Below are 20715 nucleotides of genomic sequence, written 5' to 3' on the forward strand. Positions count from 1 at the left end.
TTGGGAGCCGCCAAATGTACAAATGATTAGTTCTATTGATTATGTTTACAGTTTGCATTTATTTTTGCATTCTTGATTTACGATAATTACATTGTTTTTCTCAAAATTGCATTTTCCTTTTATTTGGGTTTGAATCTTGAACGCAATCTGCATATACGTTCTATTTTTATATAAACTTAGCAGTGACCGTAAACTCCTCCTATTTGGAGACCTATTTCTAGAAGGATGCACGAATTTCTAACATATGTTTTTGAGGCGGACTTCTTATAACTTGGAAGTATAAACAAAGGCGCTTTATTTGAAGCTTCCTTTTCTTCTTATTTTTATGTTCTTTGTTTACACTTCCAACAGTGAATATATTATATTTCATACGACTTCCGACAATGTGTCTGAATGAAGTTGAACAACGTTAAATTCATTATCATTAGCAAAAACAACAACACTCGATCCAATGTTCGATAAATCATGTCAGAATATTGAAGAAAAATTGAACGATTGGTCATTGCTCTACAGATTTTACTAAGAAAAAAAATTGAATATAAACAAATTTGCGTAAAAACTCACGTTTGCCCATTGATTTTATGTTCGCAACCGGCATCGTCTCTTTCCGACCAATGAAAGTGTAACTCTTCAAAAATGTACCGTTCATTTGGCTGAAGAGCTCCGCCAGTAATAAAAGGCAGTTCATTCCGACCTTGAAATGTTACTTTTGCAGAAGTGCCCGTATTTTCGATGACTGCTTCTCCGTCTTTGTGCCAATGGCCATGAAATTCCAACGGCTTCACATTATCGCGAATTCGCGATTCACGTGATGAAATTGCGATGGGTGATTGAACTGCTTTGGACTGGCAATCAACTGGAATTTGAAATATTCGATTGTTTCAAATTGAAAACGCTTTCTTGTTTACAAGAAGAATTGAAAAAATTCCTTCGTCAAAACTCAAGTTTCATTTGCCTTTGAATATATTTGTGCCGATTTTTTCGAATATTTCTTCATAGCAAAAAAAACTTCCATTCTAAACCGATCAAACTCACTCACCAGTCATTCCATTCGGCACCGCAACCATCGACACAATTTTTTTCTGTTCACTCTGTTAATCCTTTGAAAATGTGCATTCACATTGAGCTCATTTGTGAAACTGACACAACATTTTTTTCCCCACTTTTATCGGACATTTGAAGTCGACTGACCGTCTACAATTGCAATTGTATGCGGCTTTGAAATAGTGCTCGTCCACCTAATTACGATCATCATTTATTCATCAGGTGTAATTGAACACTTTGCATTACTATGACAACAATTGGCTTTCAATACATTTTCCGTCTTCGGCGAAAATCCTGTACAACGAATGCACCAGTCGACGTTTGCCAATGAAACCTGGAACAAAAATACGACGACCAATCGATAGGTTTGATAGAAAATTCATGGCAATCTTCATTGAATATTCTATGTCCATCGTTCATTTTCAACGGGTCGAGCGGAAACAAATCGATTGCAATGTGTTTTTGTAAAACGATAGAAAAAAAAACCGGTGAACACAATTTTATGGAGTGTATGAGTGTTTCGTGCATCACACATTCGATTTCACGTTTGGTATTAGGTTTAAATTGTCGATTTTTCAACATTTTCAAGTACTTAAGGTGCACTTTGACGGATAATTCGCTTGAAAATACCAGCTGATAGACAAAATCAAAGCAGCTCAGCAATTGATTTGCTATTGATGGTGCAAAATTCAACACGATTCCTACGTATGGTACTTATCAACGTGCTGTGATTGTCATAATTTAACGGAATAGCAGAAAATCATTACTACATATTAGACTTGATGAGTGATACATTTTTGTGTAGTTTTCAGTTTTATCGGTGTTATTCCCAAAACCGAGATTCATGTGATGTCGCCTGATTTAAGATCCTGTGGATATAAATCCATTCCAAACTTGTTGAGACACAGATTTTATTGACAGTTTTTGGTGCAATAAAGAATTTGATGCCCAATTCACGATTCAATTCAATTTCGAAAGCTATTTATTTGAAGTGTGATGACATTAACTATTGAGATACTGCAGCTCCACTTTCGTGTCTTGAACGCCGAATGGACCAATATAAACGAAGCGTAGAGTAGTAAATGAGCTCAATAACACTCAACGCTGAAATGCCCAAAAATAAACCAAGTAGTCCACCACAAATGGCCAGAAAATCTGTTAACGTATACGTTTCCACCCGTTTCAATGTCTCAACTCGTTCATCACCGAAGAAAATTGATAATCTCGTCCGTAAAATGCTAAAGCATTGAAAAAAACAACAACAAACGTTTAATGATAACAACAACAATAAGCGGTGAAAGAAAAGACAAAATGTCTTAGAATAAAATAGATTCAATTTTTGCTCATGATCGCTTTTCTTACTTGTCATCGTGCGGATAGGCTTTATTGATGCTACGTGCTGTGGCCATATTTAGCTTAACTCGATCAATGTCCAAATTATATTCGATCGACATGCATAACGGCTTACAATTGCATTTGCTATGTATTAAGCCTTCAAAGGTGCTATTCATTGAGAATTTTCGAGCAGTAATCCTATAGCAACGTGAATTCTCCATTCCACAAATTTTCGAACTATTGTTGTCCCCTATAATCAACATGTATTTTGTTAACATCTCTACATTACTATTTTAACCAATTTGTAGTCCGAAAAAAAAATGGATTTGTGTTACGTTCGTACTTGGCATGGAAAACCCCGTACAGCCACATCTTTCATTCGTTCCATTTGCTATACATTCGGCTATGCAGTTAGCACTACTGTATGTTCTGAAGTAACGCAATTGTCGTTCGGAATTAAAAAAGCAATTTCTTTGATTTGGTGCGTAGCTATGCAGTTCCTCTGAAGTGGTAATCATTTTCGGTTTGATTGAAATCAGAATATTTTCCAACAATGAAACTGGAAAACTGTTGCGTGCAACTTTCAAATCATCCCCGGGCACACTTGTAATCACTTTAAATCCTTGATCAACATCAAGGCAATCATATTCTAGATTTCGTTTATCTAACATAAGTTCAATGTCAAGACCAGCCTGTCGACCTGAATCAATAGCCCGCATCGGATAATCCGCTTCTTTGCCATAGCCATTTTCCAAGCTCCATTGCGATGCTGACGGATTGCTATTGACAATCATCATTCCAGAAGCCATACTGAGAAATTTTATTAGGAGAAAATTGATGACCAGAAATTGATTAGTAGATGGTCACCCAGTAGTAGGTCACCTACTTATCTGTGTATATCTCTCTGGAATTTATAGCATTGAAAGCAAAGCATAGTCCTAACTCGGTGAAAACGGGTGTCCAATACTCGGAGCAGTCGTGCTTCTTCTTTTTCCAGCGACATGAAAGCATTACATCGTCTAGCTCAAGCGCAATGTCTTTGAATGTATCGAAAATGGTTTCATTTTCATATAAAAGAGTCTATCAAATGTAGAAATAAGAAAAATCAAATGAATGCTCTAAAAAATAATCATGAATGAATGAAAAAATTACCTTCATATAAGTTTTCATGTTATAATTTGTCCACTGGCAAATATGACCCAGTGCGTTCAATCGACTTTTCCTAAATGAATTATTAAAATGAGTTTTTAAAGTTTATTAGGGAAAAACCGGAACAAATGTACCGAATAAATAAAATCTCATACTCTGTGTCAGATAAATTTGATGCAGAAGCAGATTCAATTGCGGATCGTATGTTAAATTTTTGTTTCACACTTTTAATATCCGGACAAATGGTTACAGTTGGAAATGGAATTGATGAAATTTTTGCCACTCCTGTTTCGATAGTACTCATGGTAACTGGATTTTCACGCCATGACACCCAAATGTCTCGAATCATTGAACCGCATAGCCAAAGTGACAAACTAAGTGAAATCAACCACCATACCCTGTTTGTCAAATTATATTAAATTAAAACCCATAATCGCTTCCAAAGTTTTGATCTTTGTTATAGTTTTGAATTTAAAATCAAAATCGAAAATTCCATAGGTAACCATAGATGGTTATGGGTTATATATTCATTACCTTTCACTCCAATGAAGCGATCGAGTCCATAAGTACCGAACACCCAGAATATTGCTATTGATGCAAACGTTTTCGACAAACGACCAAACCACTTGTCCAATACGAGGAAAAATCGAATTGGTAGATCGTCTTTCATTTTGATTTGCAACATCTATGGATGAGCTCGACTGGTGAATGGTCCAAAACAAACGAAGTGTAGAGTAATAGATGAGTTCAATGATGCTCAGCACTGACATGCCCAAAAATAAACCGAGCAACCCTCCACAATACGATAGGAAATCAATCATCGTGTACATTTCTACTCGTTTTACTGCCTTTACATATGGGTCTCGATAATAAACGGACAATTTTGATATAACATTCCTGCAGTAAGTAGATTAATATACAACAAATATAATAAATTTCTATATGTTTTTTTGACTCATGCTATATTTAGTTCTTTTTACTTAATTTGGTTCATCGGTCTTGGTTTATTGCCTCTGGATATATCCCAAATTTCATAATCATACGCGACTCGATCGATGTTCACATTGTATTCGATTGATGAACATGACGGCAAGCAATTGCATTCATCGCGAAAAGTTTTCACTCTAGCATCATTCGAGAATTTTGATTCAGCCAATTTATAGCAGGTTATACTCCCTGCAGCGCATATTCTAGTTTTATTGTCTCCTAAGAAATGAAAATTGTGTGATGATCTTCAAAAAATATTCGCATTGATCCATTACAAAGCGAAAATACGTACTTGGCATAGAAAATCTAACGCATCCACATTCGATTTTCGTGAAATTTGCCAGACATTCGGCTTCACAATTAGGTTTTGTGTAAATTTTGTAGAATCGTAATCGACGTTCGGTTTGATAAAAACATTGCCTTTGACTTGGTTCGTGGCTATGTAGTCCGTCTGAAGTGGTAGTCAATGTGGGTGTGACCGTAATGACAGTGCCTTCTAAAATAGGATGACGAAAGGAATTTCGTGACATTTTCGGTGTGTCACCGGGCATACTTAGAATCACATCGAAACCATTATCAGCTCCTCGGCAATTATATTCGAAGTCACGAAGTTTTACCATGAAGTAAATGGTCAAAGCAATGCCCATTCCAGAATAATTTCTGCGAATTGGGTATTCCGAACTGCTCCATTGGTCACCGTATCCATTTTCCAAGCTCCAATTTGACACATTCGTATTGTTCTTCACAATCATTAATCTTGATGACATCCTTGAAAATCATATTCAACATTAAATTCATCATTTAAATCGCCTAGGACATCAATTTGTCATTTTATTGGTGTAATAAAAACTATTTTTTATATCTTACTCATTTGTGAATGTTTCGTGTGAGTTCAGAGCATTATAGGCGAAACATAGACCCTCTTCCATTAAAACGGGTGCAAAGGCTTTTTCACAAGGAATATCCTTAAATGCTGGATAACATATTGAAAATGAGTCTGAAATTTCGGGAGCAATGTCTTCGATTATATCAAAAATCGATTCATTGGTATATTTTTCTCGGCTTTGAATCGAATTCAAATTTGGGCATACATGAGCCAAGGCGTTCAATCGCATTTTGCTGGAAAATTTCAAATACACACAAAAAAAAATCATACTTTTGTCTGGGGATTCAGGGATTGGTTAGATTTGATAGAGTTAAGTGGTTAGAAGGGAATCAGTCATCTTACTCGATAACTGATAAGTTGGACGATGAGCTGAGTGCGGAAGCCAAATTAAATTTGGTTTTCATGTTCTTGATAATAGGACAGATGGTCACTTGAGGAAATGGAACAGCCGAAAGTGGCATCATATTCTCAGTGGTTTTCATGATAACCGGATTATTTTGCCATTGCATCCAAATGTTACGTGTCATTGAGCTGCATAGCCAAAGCGAGATGCCACAAGAGATTAGCCACCAACATCTAATCAAATGGTTTCGAAATGAATTTAAAAGCTTTTAATTGAAATCTCTTTAGAATGAACCTTTCGCTCCAATGTAGTCTTCGTTCGGTGAAATATCGAACGCCATGAATGTTGCTATTCTCACAAAATTCTTGAAAAAACGTATACAATGAATGAAGAAATCGACCAAGTCGCCCCATTTGAAAAAAAAGTAACATTGCGGAATTGAATATTTTTTTTTAACTCTTTATTCGACTTGGAATCGATTCGAAAACCAATTTTAGAATGAAAATAGAATTTTCTTTTTCCGTCATGTCATGCACTAATTTCATGCTTTTCAGTCAAAACTAAATCAATAAGTCGAAATTGCCGATTATGTCATTTCATTTATTCAAGTAAATGGTTTCAAACATGTTTTTACTTTAGCTTTAGGTAGATTAAATTCAATTGAATTGACAATTCATGTTTACTTTCTATAGATAGACCGATGGCCATAAAATACAATGTTGCACTCAGTAGAATAACGCATTTTATGCATTGCACTCATAAAAGCTCTTATATTAAATAGTTTAATTGCTCTGTTCCATTCAATTTTTCACTGATTCCATACTCGTTTTCACACTTTATTGAACTTTGTCCTTGTGGTATTATTGCAATCAACAAAAAATATACTAGAAACTGTTGAGGTGCTAGATTTGAAACCAAAGTTGAATTAATCTACGTGCTTCGTGCTTCGTGCTTGTTCTATCCTCCGGTACTCGATATTTTTTACTCAATTCAGCTGATAAAATCTGACGTTGATTCCATTTATCCGTCCCCTGCCCGCTAGTAGTATGTCTAATATCATTTTCGATGTTAGAATTATTTGCAGGAATAACATTAGTTATTCTTGCGTCAGATATGGCACCGCCAAATCTGTTCAGATCTTGACAGACGAATGTTCCAAAACAAACGGAGCATTGAGTAGTAAATGATCTTGATTATACTCAATTAAATGCGGTTTCAATGGTGTAGGAGATTCACCAGAGACAAGTTTTGCACGAGCGGATGAGTTCTATCCAGGACTCGGACGTCATGATATTTGTGAGCACACATTTTTCCATATTCAAAGGCATCAATTGGTGAAACATACATTTATCTGTTAAATCCCAAATGAACCATTTGCGGAGATATCCAGTTTACAGCGGAGCTGTGCGGAGTTCGGCGGAGATTCCGTACATACGCTATACGTGTGAGCAAAACAGCACTCTTTGCCTAGCTCTTTGCTGTGTTTACATTTCTATTGTTCAATACATATCTAAGTAGCCATGAGCGCACTGCTTCAGATATAGTGTATGTATGGCATCTCCGCCGAACTCCGCACAGCTCCGCTGTGCACTGAATTTCTCCTCAAATGGTTCACATGGGATGTCAGTTTTGAATGCTATGCGTTGTGTAGAAAACCGTTGTTGCGTCGCTTCATAATGCGGAACGCATAGCATTGAAGATATAAATTGATCGGGTAAATACAGTCCGTCGAAATATATTCAACTATGCCGTTCCCTAAGACAATGGATTGGAAATGCAAATAAAACGACTCTTGTTATTGATTGTTACTTTGTTATTTTATTTCACTCCGAGGCTATAAAATGTCTTCATAAATGAACCAAAATATCATATAGCTCCATCGGATTATCACTTTGAATATCGAAATTGTACTGGCATATATCACCAAATCAACAAGAAATTGTTGATATTTGTTCGTATATTTCATCACACTGCTGTTGAATTTGTGATTTGTGATTTGTCTGGTGTGTCTCCATTTTTTTGAACCAATAGTTTCACATCTTCGATGGTGTAATCCAAACATTTCGATCAATTTTCATTTGGAGCGACACCAGCAAATGAACCGTCATTAGTCACATCGATGAAATTGAATTCATTCGACTTTGTTGAATTAACTGGACTAAAGTTTGCAATGTAATCACCGTTATGTACCGGATTCCTTCATCAAATATTCAGTATTGAGAATTAACTCAATTCCATTTTTAACATTCTAATCCTCATTCAGAACTGGAACTAAGACTGAATTTCTGAAATATCGGAATGTTTACTGGATAGAAATAGCTTCAAAAATATAAGAGAATAAAAGACTTTGGCATTTTATCTGAAATATTCAGTTCCGAATGAATTGAGTTCATATGAAGGCGATCAGTTTCATCAGATTGCCAATGTTGGAAGTATAGCCAAGAAACGCGCCAAAAATTCGGTTTTATTTATCATCAAAGAGGCACTGTTTTAATCCATTTAATTTCAGCGCAATTCATTTCAAATGCAATTTAGTCCGAATTCACCTTGGATTTATCCCGAATTCCACCACACAACGTACACAGCTGACGCATTTGACATTTCGTTGACGTGGTGAGTTTGGTTGATTGGTTGTGACAGACACCGAGTCTCAGTCAATTGTTTATCAGTACTTGTTGGCATTTTTATATTTGTTGTGTGCCAATGAAAAAAAATATATATCGTCAAAAACGCATCACACACATACAGCCTACACGCAACGCCAGTAGATTAAACAATATCGCACAAAAAACATCTGCTATCCGCTCAAACAATCTTCAATTTCATCTGCTCTATACGAATTTCGATCGCAGTGTTTCACATTTTCTTTCTTCTCTTGTCTTACAATATGTTTGCTTAGCGGAGTTGAATTTGTTTCAACAACAAGCTGTTCTGTGCATTTTATTCTTGATATTCATCTTTTCAACATGTAAACGTAGCCAAACGATTGGCACGATACCATTTGACGAATTTAAATTAGTTCAACAAAGTAAATATTTATTAGATAATTATTAGCAAAGATATAACAAGAAGCTATGCCGAAAGACATCAGTGAATGTGAATAGAAGGCCTAGAAATTCAATTCTCAACTACATCACACACAAACAACGCACACACACATTCCAGGCACAATATGGACGAAAAACTGAAATATTCCTTGCTGCGTGACCCTAACGATGACATCAGCATTTGGACAAGGTTTGTTGATAGCCCTACAATATGGATATTTTGGTCGTTTTTTTGTTGTTGTGAGAATTTCACATTTCGTGACAAAAAAAAATCGTGAAGACAAACGTATGTTTTGAGTGAAGAAACAAGCTAAAAGTTCAATTTTGACGTGTCAAACCGTTTTGATTGAGAAATTTTTCAATGAAAATGTGAAGTTTGCAATTGAAAATGTGTTTCTTAAAAAACACCGTGAGATTTGCAGCGGTAACTACAGCTACAACTGCAATTGAAATCTATTTAATCGTGGCAATTTTCGTCAACGAAGTGAAAAAAAGTCTGCATTTTGATGCTGATTTTTATTTTATTTTCAGACATGAAAAACGGGTCTGGTTTATGACATTGTTGATGGGAACATGCATGGTGTATGCGACACGAACATCAATGCCTTTGCTGCTTCCTGCCGTCGCCAACGAGTTCAGATGGAGCAAAACCGAGTCAGGCACCGTGTTGAGCTCATTCTTTTGGGGCTACACCATCACTCAGGTACGATTAATTGATTAAGTTCAGAATTGTTTCTTTGAATCATTTTTCATTAATTTCTTCTTAACTCATTCAATATTATCAGTTTGTGCAAAATTTGAAAGAAAAAACCAGTTTTTTGGGTCTAACAGTTGTTTAAAAAAAATGAATTCCAGATGGAGGGAAATTTATTTCAACTAAATTTTGTTAAAAAAAACTAATTTCCGTTAATTTCTTGGCAATATTTCAGGTATTAGGCGGATATTTCAGCGATCGTATGGGTGGTCAACGTGTGATATTTGTATCGGCAATCGGTTGGTCGTTAATTACATTTTGGATGCCAGAGCTGCTAGTACTAACACCTCAGAAATCGTATTACACCATTCCGTTTATAGTGTCCATTAGGATATTGAATGGCGCTTTTCAAGGCGTTCATTTTCCAAGCATGATTAGCATCACTAGTCAGGTAAGGCCTCGTCTGTTTAGTCTAGTGTAGTTGCTATTTTCTATAGAAAATAACCCAGAGCTATGGGTTTTGACAAGAGAGAAATAAATTTTTTTTTGTTAGGAATGAAAAACTTGATTGAATCAAATTTTTTTTTCTATTTTGAATGAAAAACTAAATTCTATTGACTAGATCGAGAGGAGAGTATGTGAAAAAATTCTAATATATTTTTAAAGAGGAGAGTATGATTTCTGTTGATTCTATCTGCGTTAAAAGGAAGTATGTTAGCATCCCGTCTAGCCTCCGCGGTTTTTCACGGTTTTCGCGGAACTGATAAGAGATAACAACATGGTGTCTTCGGCAAAGTTGTAGTACTCGGGGTTTCCTATAACATTGCTGAAGACATCTATCTCTTATCTCTTATCAGTTGCGCGCAAATCGCGCACATGAAAAAGCAAATTTTATATAGAACTTTCTTATCATTTTTCGCGCTTTTCGCGGAACTGATAAGTGATAAGAGATATTTGACTTCAGCAATGTTATAGAAGACCTCAAGTGCTACAACTTTGCCGAAGACACCAAGTTGTTATCTCTTAGCAATTCCGCGGAAACCGTGGAAAACCGCGAGGACCCGCCAAAAATGAACATACTCGCCTTTAACACTTTTTGAGTCGAAAAAAACATACTCTTCTCTTTCATAACATAGTCAGATGAACTTGGCCTCTCGATCTAGTCAATAGAATTGTTATAGGGAAAAAAATATTGTATTTAAACATTTTTTCTCTTTTTAGAACGTTTTTTTTAGAAAAAAAAAATCCCCTTCACGTTTCAAATATCATGATCTAATCGATTTTCTTTCTCATTTTCAGTATTTAAGTTCGAGTGAGCGTTCTAGTTTTTTCAGCATGCTAACATCTGGTTCAGCACTTGGAACACTTTTGACCGGAATCCTTGGGTCATTCATTTTAGACTATTTTGGTTGGCAAATGGCCTTTCGGATTATCGGGTTTTTAGGTATTTATATGGTTATTCTTTACCAATTTTGCATAAAATGTCTCTGGTGGCCAATTTACTATTCTCTTTTATGTGGTTTTCCATAGGTATTTTATGGGCGCTCATTATGAGATTTTATACAATGTCATCTGATCGAAATCGAATAATAAATCTGTCCATGCCGAATCGTCTGTGCACAACAAATGTCGGAGCCATTGACTCGGTGCCCTGGCTACTGCTGTTTCGAAGAGCTGCTTTTTGGGCAATGGTCATTGCTCACGCTTGTCAAAACAACTGCTTCTTTGTACTTCTATCGTGGCTACCAACGTATTTTCACGAAGGATTCCCACATGCAAAGGTGAAAATCTTTTTTCGTGATTCATAAGACGATTTTTTGAATCCTGAGTTGTTTTTCTTCAACAACCAATTGAGAAGAAAAAACATAATGTTTGTAAAAAAAATCAATGTAGCATGCAACCTATCCTGGCTTAAAATATCCTTTTTAGAGCATCGATCAAACATTCTTCAGACTAAACCATTTAATTATCAATTTTTTTTTATTACAGGGTTGGGTCGTGAATATGGTACCTTGGTTAGCGCTACCACCATGCACATTCCTAGGCAAATACATAACCGATAAATTGATTGCGCGCGATTGGCCAGTCACGAGAGTGCGGAAAATTGTACAAAGTTGCTGTTTCATGGGCCAAAATATTGCTCTCCTTGTAATGTGCCGAACGAAGAATTTTCACACTGCACTGACATGCATGACTATCGTGATCGGTACGTGGTTTACCTAAAGTTGTCGTTATTGCTGTTTCGGCTCATTTACAATCGGTTTATTTATACGCTTTGATTCAACAATTTGAATTGGTTTATTTTACAGGCGGAACGGGTTTTCATAATAGTGCTGTGATTGTGACACCACAAGATATTGCACCAGCCCATTCGGGCAGTGTATTTGGGTATGGAATTCGATATTCTTTATCATATTTGCATTACATTGGCATTATGTAAAATTTATTGTTTTTTTTGTGTGGTTTTTCCATAGATTGATGAACACGTTCGGCGCAATTCCAGGTAAATACGTTTATTTTCGACACAATTGCGAAAATTAATTTCTAATTCAAAATTCGGTCTACCCTATTCATCTTACTTCTCGTTTGAACAAAATTCCAATTCAGGAGATTTTAATGTTAAAATGAAAAAATTTAATTTTTCTTTGACAAATTTTCTTTCCTACCTGAAACAAATCATTTCTCTACAAATCCGAATTTCGATGGCTCTTATTTTTTCCATTTTCATGACATTTTTCACCTCATTTTTCTTTTAATCAAATTATTTGATTTACAAGTTTATTCCTTTTTTGAGAAAAAAACCGTAAAAAATGAAATAATTTTTGAAAAAATTAAAAACAAAATTTTCTTTTTATTTCAATAGGTTTCCTCGGTGTTTATTTGGCTGGTCATATTCTGGAGTTGACGCAAAGTTGGTCGGCCGTGTTCAGTACCGCAGCGCTCATCAATACCGTCGGATGGTTTGTCTACATTGTTTTCGGTTCATCACAAAAAATTGTATAGGAAATCACACTAGCAACATTATTCTTTGTTAACGACAACAACAAAAAAACGATGTATTCAAGTCGAATATCTCACCATTTTTTATGTTACGGACATTTATTTGACAAGAATAACAAAAATGTAGGAAAAAGATTTTTATTTATAAATATTCATATTTTGTATCTAAATTTGTAGATAGTTAAGCCAAACACATTGTAAAAACGTGAATAAAGCAATTGCAAAGGACACAATTCCAACGAAATTCATTTCCTTTTGATTCGAATTGTTTTTTTTTTTCATTGAAATTTAGATTGATTTTGACATGTAAGGACCATCGAGTTCATAGCCCATTTTACGATAGTAATTTCGTGTGCCAACACCAGAAATGACGGCCAATTTTGTGCTTCCATGTTCCTCTCGCGAAATTCGCTCTGCTTCTTCCATCAACAGCATGCCGAATCCCTGGAAATAGTCACATTTTTATTGGCAATGAATTGATTTTGGAAATTGAATACGGTTTTTGATAGGGATAATGTGGACAAGAACAAATAGGATAATTTTTGATGTTTTTCGAACGATGAGTTAATAATAATATTTCAGAATACTTAAAAAAAAAGTAATTTATGTTCTTCATAACGAACGATGAACCGAGTACTTGGTCTGTGTTTTAATGAAGTGTGTCCAAAATGGACACTGTCTATTCGTTATGATGAATCAATATTTCTGAACTGTTGAGCTACCTGATGTTGGAACTTTGTCGGATCTCTGGCATTAACGGGCACAACTGATCCATAAACGTGCAACTCTCGAACAATCGAGCATCGGCCTTTTAATTCAGGTCTGAACGATTCGGAAGAACACTTTCGCAATCGCAACAATCCAACCAAAATGTCTTGTTCAGGGTCTTCATAGGACAAAAACGTTTCCCAACCACCATTTCCTACGTAATCTCGTCGAATTAATTCAATTTCATATGGCCGAACTTTGCTATGGATTTCGACAATTCCGACTTCACCTGCAATTTTCAATTAAATTAAATTAATTTAATTTTTTTTTATTCTTTTTGAATTACTAAAAAAAATTGTTGAAAATTGAATTTGGTTTGAAATCAAAATTTAAATTTAAATTTCATTAAGGAAAAAAAATGATTTCGGAAAAATTGGAAAATTCAGAAAATATGAAATATATTTCAATTGAACAAAATTTTATGAATAAAAAATAGAACGAACAACAGAAACATAGCGATCAATTAAAATAAAAAAATAAAATTTCAACGATGCGAATTTAATTTGAAGGAAAAAAAATGACAAAAGTCAACGGAAAAAATTCTAAATGAAATCCCACTAAAAATCACTTACGTGTTCGAACATCACGACAATCAGTGCCCAAGTCTTTCATGCGAGCCAGAGCCAATTCTCTTAAATTGCCGTGTTCAACGCCTGAACTGACCAATGGCATGGGAATATCACGTTGTACTCGGTATACTCTGGTCCATGGAGGTACTAAAGCCAAAATTTTTGCTACCAAATCAATCAACTGTGACGGTGGGTAGCTCTTGTAACGACCAGTCTTCCATAGTTCATACAATCCGGTGCCTCGGATTACGAGTGTTGGGTAGATTTTCAAGCCATCAGCACGAAATGCTGGATTTTCAAAAAATTCCTGTGGAAAAATAGACATTCATTTGCAATAAAATAGATTTTCAATTGATGTAAATATCCAAACTCTAACCCGTTAACAAAAAAAAAAAAACTCACAATAAACTGTTCAATGTCCCGTTCAAAGTCAACATTCGGTAGATCTGGCATCATGTGAGCAACGATTTTGAAACCGGCATCTTTTGAAAAGTGAAAACTTTCGCATACGGCACGAACGGTGTGGCCACGATTTGTATCTCGTGCAACATCTTCATAAACTGACTGAACGCCAACCTCCAGCCGGGTGCATCCATACGACAGCATATCCGAAATGTGTCGTTTCAAGCAATAATCTGGTCTTGTTTCGATTGTGATGCCAATGCACTTGGTTCGTGACTTTTCCGAATATTTTACAGCCTCAGCGACGCTTGAGCTAGAGTGGCCAGACAGTGCATCGTGCAAGTTGCGAATGAAATAGTCTCGGTATTCCTCGGGCAAACACATGAATGTTCCGCCCATCACAATGAACTCCACTTTATCTACTGAGTGACCGAGCTGTTGCAATTGTTCAACGCGATGTCTGGTTTGTAAGAATGGATGGTACCGAGCACGAATGGCTCGCATACTTGTCGGTTCATAGCCCGTGTAACTTTGTGTGGAATATTCGAAATCACTGTCTGGTCCGCCAGGGCAATAAACACAAATGTTTCCCGTCATATTGATGTGCGGACAACGATGCGGCTTGCACATAACCGCTACCACTGCAATACCACTTGCCGTTCGGATTGGCTTGGCACGCAATTTCGGTAACAAAAAGTGTTTTGCTTCTGTTGGCACTGCCGCTATGATATCGACCAATCGGGGCGATGTGTCTAAACCATATTTTGATGAAATTCGCGATTTCATTCGATTTAAATCAACATCTTTCTGTTTGTCATGGGCTTGAATTAACTCTTGGATTATCTCACCGATTACCATCAACATTCGCTCCTCCTTACTCAATCCAATGCCTAGAAAATCATCGAAATTTTTACAATTACATGATGCGGAATGGTTTGAAGAACAGTGTTTGGAATTAAAACTTACCCAATTTTTGGCGACCCATTTTTTAATTGTATTTTTTGTCCCTTTTTACCTACAATTACGTCGTTTTAATTCCGTTTTCCGTGAATGAAGCAACAATATTCGATGTGATGACACACGTGCAAATTGCCGTTCACTTTGACAGATGGTTTGCTTGACGTATCGAATTTCACCACTTTCTATCGTGTGGTGAATACCATCGACTGTGGTGAAGTTTGGTGAGTTTTTTCGCCTCCAAATTTAAACTCGATCACAAATTAGCTTGTGATTGAAAATAAAATCCATATTTTGAGCTAGTTTTTATTGAAAATTTATTTTGTTTCTCTTTCAAATGGATTTTAGACCATCAATGGACATTATTCCCTATCCATTGGACAGTTTTGGCATCAATTTTTCATATTGTTAACGTTTTCTTTTCTCTCGTGATTATTAGTAAATTTTTCGGATCGTTTTTTTTTTCTTATCAAAAAAATCTTATGTGAAAATGAACTTAAAACCGAAGATTGAACCAAAAGGGTTCTATGAATTGATATGACATCATTTCACACAGCAAAAATGAAATTATCGATTCTAATGAGAAGTCGAACTGAAGCCGGAGTCGCGTTCACGTCGTGGAAACATCGGATTTGCACGTTGGTTGGACATGGTTGGTCGTCGGGTTAATGGTTGGCTGGTCATTTTCGGCTGGGTTGAAAAGTATCGTCTCAGTGAAACTGGCAACACGCAGTCGTCGCGGTGAAAGTGGTCGGGCGTCTTTGTATTGGCTTGGTCGCATAATGAATTTTCGTTTTACCGGTGACTTTTGCGCTAATATTTGTGACGGTGAGCGTTTGAAACGTTTCGCTGGTTGTTGATCTTGACTTTGACGGTTCCTGAAAATGATAACGGAAAATGGATCATTTTCATTGGCTTTTCTCTTGGAAATTTCAATGAGGCTCATTGCTAAAACTGTTTCGACTTTGGAAACGCAGCACTGGAGCTTTCTCTCTCTTTCTCACACAGCTTATAAGTTGTATTCGACAACTAAATCAAAGTCACATGAAAATCTCTGAATATTTTGAGAGTCTCTTCACACACGAAGCGTCAAACAGTGTGTAAACGATAAGTGTGGAACAGTACGTTCTCAAGTCAAACTGTAAATCTTATCTCGGATTTGTTTGTGTGCGTTTGTTTGTTTTTGTTATTGAGTCAAGCGGATGCCGGCACTTGAAAATCTCTGAATAATTTGCTTGTCAAAAATTTCGACTTAAAATCAAGAAAAACTTCACCAATTTCCTTTGAAATACACTTTTGTATCTCTCAAAACATGATCTGTACTTACTTGGCTTCTTTCACCTTTTGATGAATGACAAGCATCTTCTTGATTTCTTCTTCCATCGCCTTGTTTTTGTCATTCATTTCCATGACATTTTGCTTGAGCTCGCGTCCTATTCCCTTCAATTTCGAATGTTCCTTGCTCATCTGTTTGTAATGGACATCCATCTGATGTTCTTGGAATTTGATGGCAGTGCAGACTTGTTTGAGTGAGTTTTCGAGTGGCTCAAAGCACATTCGTGTTTTTGGTGCCATATTTTTGTCAATTGCCGTGAACTTGTGAGTTGGTCGACGACACTGGCTACATTTTTGCTTCGACTTTGGTGCACACTTTGTGCAGAAGATATGTCCGCAATTTGCCAAATAACCTTTAGAGCTGTTCGGTGACTGTTCATCACCAGGCGCCAACAGTTTGCACAAACATGAATTGCAGTAGAAAATCAACATTTTTGATGTGATCTATTGAGAAATAATTTTGAAAGTTTTGAAGTGATTTTTATGTGGAATTTTTCAACGTTTTCGATTTTGAGACGAACTTTTGGTTGAAATGCTAACTTTTTCAATGTGCGACAAGAATTTTCAAACAAATTCGCAATAAACCAATCACTTACCTCATTTTTACTGTACAACAGATGGTTCAATCTCAATTTCTGCACGAATCCCGTCGATTTACCAAAATGCAAATTGTTCAGCAAAATTGTAAGAAGTTAAGAAAAAAAATCACTTTTGCAACAAATATTAACAAATTTCACCAAAAAATACGACAAAAAACAACCTCGAATGTAAAAAAACACAACTTTTAAATATAAAAATCGCGAAATTAATGTGTTGATGTAACACTTGATAATAAAAATTGCTCCAAACAAATTTTTGTCAACTTTTCTCAATAAAAGTCGCAGACAAAGTGGCGCGCACAATCAATGTTATGATGTTTGCAGCTGTATATGCGAGATTCTCTAACACAGAAACCCAATACACACACAAAGCGTCGAACTGAGTGTAAACAATAAGTGTGGAACTGTGCGTTCTCAAGTCAAACTGTAAATCGTATCTCGGATTGGTTTGTGTGCGTTTGTTTTTGTTATTGAGTCAAGCGGATGCCGGCAAACAGTTCGTTCTTGTGTTTGTCCACCGTAATTGTGTGTGCTGTTTTGTTTATGCCGCAAGTGTGTGCGACTGTGCGTCGTTGATTCGATGAATTTGTGTAGCTACTAAGTGAAACTGTGACATACACTGAAATGTCATGTTTTTATATTCGCAATGAATTTTCACAAGCCCGTACGCTTCATGAGGAGAATTGGAATAGAGTTCAAAAGAATTCGTCGGAAATTCCGACTCGGAATTTAGACTAAGGAAGAAAATATTCAGAGAAGAAACAAAAATTGAATTTTTTTGAGAATGTTGTTGAAAAATGCGGATCGAACGTCCGAAATAAGTAAAAGAAACGGCATTTTCGATCAGTTCATTGCTTTCTGCTTTTGAGTTTAGAGCAAAACGGAGCACAAGCGGTTGTTCTGAAAATATTGTTAGCGACAATCGCACTATACTGGTCGGTTGTTAGTATCGAGATTGCACACTTACATGCTTGTGTCGGTGAATTTTGATACAATTTTATTATATGATATATACAATGACGCATTGAATGACCAGAACATTGTTTTATAAACATTGATCCGTATTTATACTTATCTGCACTCAGCGGAGCCTTGCAGCAAATCTCAACTCATTTTGATTGCTCAGAAGATTGTTCACAGCTGTATGAAATTTATATATTTTTTTCTCAAAATGAAGAACAATGAACAATTGAGTTGGTTTCGTTTCGATGTGAAACTGCTGAAGAATGACTCCTTCTGAAATGAAAGTAACAGTGAATATAGATTGCTGTTCAGAGAGAATAGAAACTTCGTTTCATTATTATTAACTGTTATTTCAGCCTTTTTTAGCCACAATTTTGATTTGATTCTTTATTCTTTTCTTCTCAGTGGATTGAAAAATAATAAACATAACAGTTTGTGCAAAATTGTGCCGTTCTTTTCTTGTAATAGTAAAACGTTCCTTTTGGGCCAAAGAAAATCTCGTTGCTGGATTCCGTGAATGAGAAAGAAGTTAAATAATATCAAAAAACTTTTTTTGATGGTTAGACCTTGTATTTGGAATGACTACCATATAAAAATGACGACTTTGGGCCTTTTTTTGTACAAAATCCATATCAATATGTAAATCAGTTGTATGACTGTCACCAAATTATCACAATTTTTCTTGCTCACTATAATGCGTCAATCAGAGAATGAACGCTCATAAGAACAATCGTGATAAATTAGTCACTGCCAACGTATTTAATAAAAGTAATTTTGTTTTGGGAATGTCATTCACAGAAAAACGCTGCTCTTGTCTTCACTCAAGACTATTTAAACAACTACTTGTTTTTACTAACAATTGCTAGTACCGTTGAAGTGAATATAAGTAAAAAAAAAACGCTAAATTTGCAGAAATAGTCTCTCATTTTCAAGTAGTTTTATTTCTGTGAACAAGTGACATTTCTGATGACTTGAACAAAAAAAAATTGTGTTTTTGACGAATAAAAACGGACAAATTCAAAGAAAATAAGGAGAAAATGAAAAGAGATTGAAGTTTGTGGGAGAGAAGAAGAAACATATGCTAAAAAAGGAGAGAAATTTGTTGGAAAAAGAAGAAGAACGAAGAAAAGAAGACAAATAAGAGAGAACAAACAAACAAGAAAGAAATTAAAATAAGAAAAAAGAAGAACTGGACTGAAAAACGAAAGAATCAGGCTTTGATCAGAGCCAAATACTCAATTTTCTGTGGATTTTCATTCCACATGCAATTTGTGTGAGTTAAATCAGATTCAAAGTTCCCATCAAACGGTATTAATGTGTTTACTGGATGCAATGAATTTTCTACGACGACGTGTAGCGCATAAAGTGCCCTATCGATATACATTCAATTTCTCAAGAGCTGAATCTCCGCCGCCGATATTCAAACTAACGGATGCATGTTTCATAAAAATATTCCAATGGTTATCGTTGGTGGATCTGCATGCTATGGGTCAAACGTGCAAACAATTACAACGGTTGACCGGTGCATATTTCGTAAAAAACTATCCGGCAACTTTAATCAGTTACAATTGTGATGGTTCACAAGTGTATGGTCGTGAGCTGAATGGAATTGGACGATACGCACGAAGAATTTCAATTTGGGGTCGTGATTTAGAGAAATTCCTCGCTGATCGCACCAAATCGGCAAAGTCATTGAAGCAAATTCGATTGGACAGTGCTCATTTGCCGGGCACTCAAATCAAATGGACCGAACAAATCCTCAAGCAAATCGAAATCTTCGACTTGATCAACTGTAAAATTGAGTCAACGTTTTATGAAAATTTCCTCAAGTTATGCGTGAACTTAAGACGATTGCGGTTAAAAAATGTACAAATTTTTAAAAACACCAATCACGTATGGCTGGAAAATAAATACCCATTGCTTGAGTATTTGGAATTGAGTCTTCAAAAACCGTGTCAAATTGATGAATTGCAGCAGTTTTTCCAAAAAAATCCAAACATTCGACGTTTTGCGATGAATAAGTCTACGCTTTGGGCAAATATGGATTTAATTAGTAATGCTGACATCAAATTGGACGAGTTAATCGTTGAAATTGACAGTGCAGTTGATCCAAACACTGAAACAATGTTTGAATTTCTTAATCGACTTCATGAACGTGGCAGTTATAAAGCGCTGCATTTGTCCGGAGTGTTTTCGAAGCAGGAAACGGTGTACGCAATGGTCACATTGAGAGACCTTGAAAAGGTAAATGTCGGTGTCGATAGTGTTAACTATGACTTTTCATCGTTGGTCAACCTGAGGGAGTTGAATATGCTGTGGGTTTCCAATTTGATTGACATGAAAACAATGGCAACATGTCTGGTTAAACTCGAAAAGATCGGCTTTTGGAAGGCATCTCTAGAGGATATCATTCCGTTTGTACGTTATTCGAAACATTTGAAAGAGATAAAAATTCATAATTTCATGAGGGACCCAGCTCAGTTCAAGGCGTGCATCTGTAGTGATACAACGTTACACAAGGAACGAAAAAAATTGAGTGGAGCTTGTAAAGTGACCATTTTTATTGAAGAAAACATTTGCCTCGCCGTAAAATGGGATATGATTAAAACGAACTCGAAATTGGTCGAAATTAAACGC

At 35.9% G+C, this 20715-nt stretch overlaps 4 protein-coding genes across 4 annotated transcripts in view; 1 reads left to right on the plus strand and 3 right to left on the minus strand.

Moving 5' to 3' along the window:
* LOC129570527 (uncharacterized) overlaps window positions 1-1046 on the minus strand; it is a 71386-nt gene extending 70340 nt beyond the window's left edge. Inside the window, exons 1-2 of the mRNA XM_055450176.1 lie at window positions 1040-1046; window positions 565-856 (exon numbers count right to left, since the gene is read on the minus strand). Of these exons, the coding sequence (XP_055306151.1) occupies window positions 565-856; window positions 1040-1046 (299 nt within the window). The remainder of the gene's footprint in view (window positions 1-564; window positions 857-1039) is intronic.
* A 7315-nt stretch (window positions 1047-8361) lies between these two features.
* On the plus strand, window positions 8362-12729 carry LOC129570508 (solute carrier family 17 member 9). Its single transcript, XM_055450150.1, has 9 exons — window positions 8362-8981; window positions 9323-9494; window positions 9721-9936; window positions 10785-10929; window positions 11016-11266; window positions 11475-11691; window positions 11795-11873; window positions 11960-11988; window positions 12349-12729. Exons 1-9 carry the CDS (start codon window positions 8917-8919, stop codon window positions 12486-12488), a joined length of 1314 nt encoding a protein of 437 aa, XP_055306125.1. The 5' UTR covers window positions 8362-8916; the 3' UTR covers window positions 12489-12729.
* LOC129570507 (elongator complex protein 3) lies at window positions 12250-15330 on the minus strand. Its single transcript, XM_055450149.1, has 5 exons — window positions 15191-15330; window positions 14225-15114; window positions 13826-14129; window positions 13208-13482; window positions 12250-12929 (listed from the first exon to the last, which is right to left on the minus strand). Exons 1-5 carry the CDS (start codon window positions 15207-15209, stop codon window positions 12774-12776), a joined length of 1644 nt encoding a protein of 547 aa, XP_055306124.1. The 5' UTR covers window positions 15210-15330; the 3' UTR covers window positions 12250-12773.
* A 143-nt stretch (window positions 15331-15473) lies between these two features.
* Window positions 15474-18337, minus strand: LOC129570543 (zip homologous protein 2-like). Its single transcript, XM_055450195.1, has 3 exons — window positions 17113-18337; window positions 16509-16960; window positions 15474-16059 (listed from the first exon to the last, which is right to left on the minus strand). The coding sequence occupies exons 2-3, from the start codon at window positions 16946-16948 to the stop codon at window positions 15792-15794; spliced, it is 708 nt and encodes a 235-aa protein (XP_055306170.1). The 5' UTR covers window positions 16949-16960; window positions 17113-18337; the 3' UTR covers window positions 15474-15791.
* Between the last annotated feature and the right edge of the window lie 2378 nt (window positions 18338-20715).

This window comes from Sitodiplosis mosellana, unplaced genomic scaffold (genome assembly GCF_009176505.1).
Source record: "Sitodiplosis mosellana isolate CC-2019 unplaced genomic scaffold, AAFC_SMos_1.0 Smas_scaffold_61, whole genome shotgun sequence".
In the NCBI taxonomy this organism is placed as follows: Eukaryota; Metazoa; Arthropoda; class Insecta; order Diptera; family Cecidomyiidae; genus Sitodiplosis; species Sitodiplosis mosellana.

Coding starts and splice junctions, on each gene's coding strand:
- LOC129570508 (XM_055450150.1), top strand. CDS start 8,917: ATGGACGAAAAACTGAAATATTCCTTGCTGCGTGACCCTAACGATGAC. Junction 11,874..11,959: donor CATTCGGGCAGTGTATTTGG/GTATGGAATTCG, acceptor GTTTTTCCATAG/ATTGATGAACACGTTCGGCG. Junction 11,989..12,348: donor CACGTTCGGCGCAATTCCAG/GTAAATACGTTT, acceptor TTATTTCAATAG/GTTTCCTCGGTGTTTATTTG.
- LOC129570507 (XM_055450149.1), bottom strand. Junction 14,130..14,224: donor GGGACATTGAACAGTTTATT/GTGAGTTTTTTT, acceptor ATTTTTCCACAG/GAATTTTTTGAAAATCCAGC. Junction 13,483..13,825: donor TTGTCGTGATGTTCGAACAC/GTAAGTGATTTT, acceptor TGAAAATTGCAG/GTGAAGTCGGAATTGTCGAA.
- LOC129570543 (XM_055450195.1), bottom strand. CDS start 16,948: ATGTTGATTTTCTACTGCAATTCATGTTTGTGCAAACTGTTGGCGCCT. Junction 16,060..16,508: donor CAAAAGGTGAAAGAAGCCAA/GTAAGTACAGAT, acceptor TATCATTTTCAG/GAACCGTCAAAGTCAAGATC.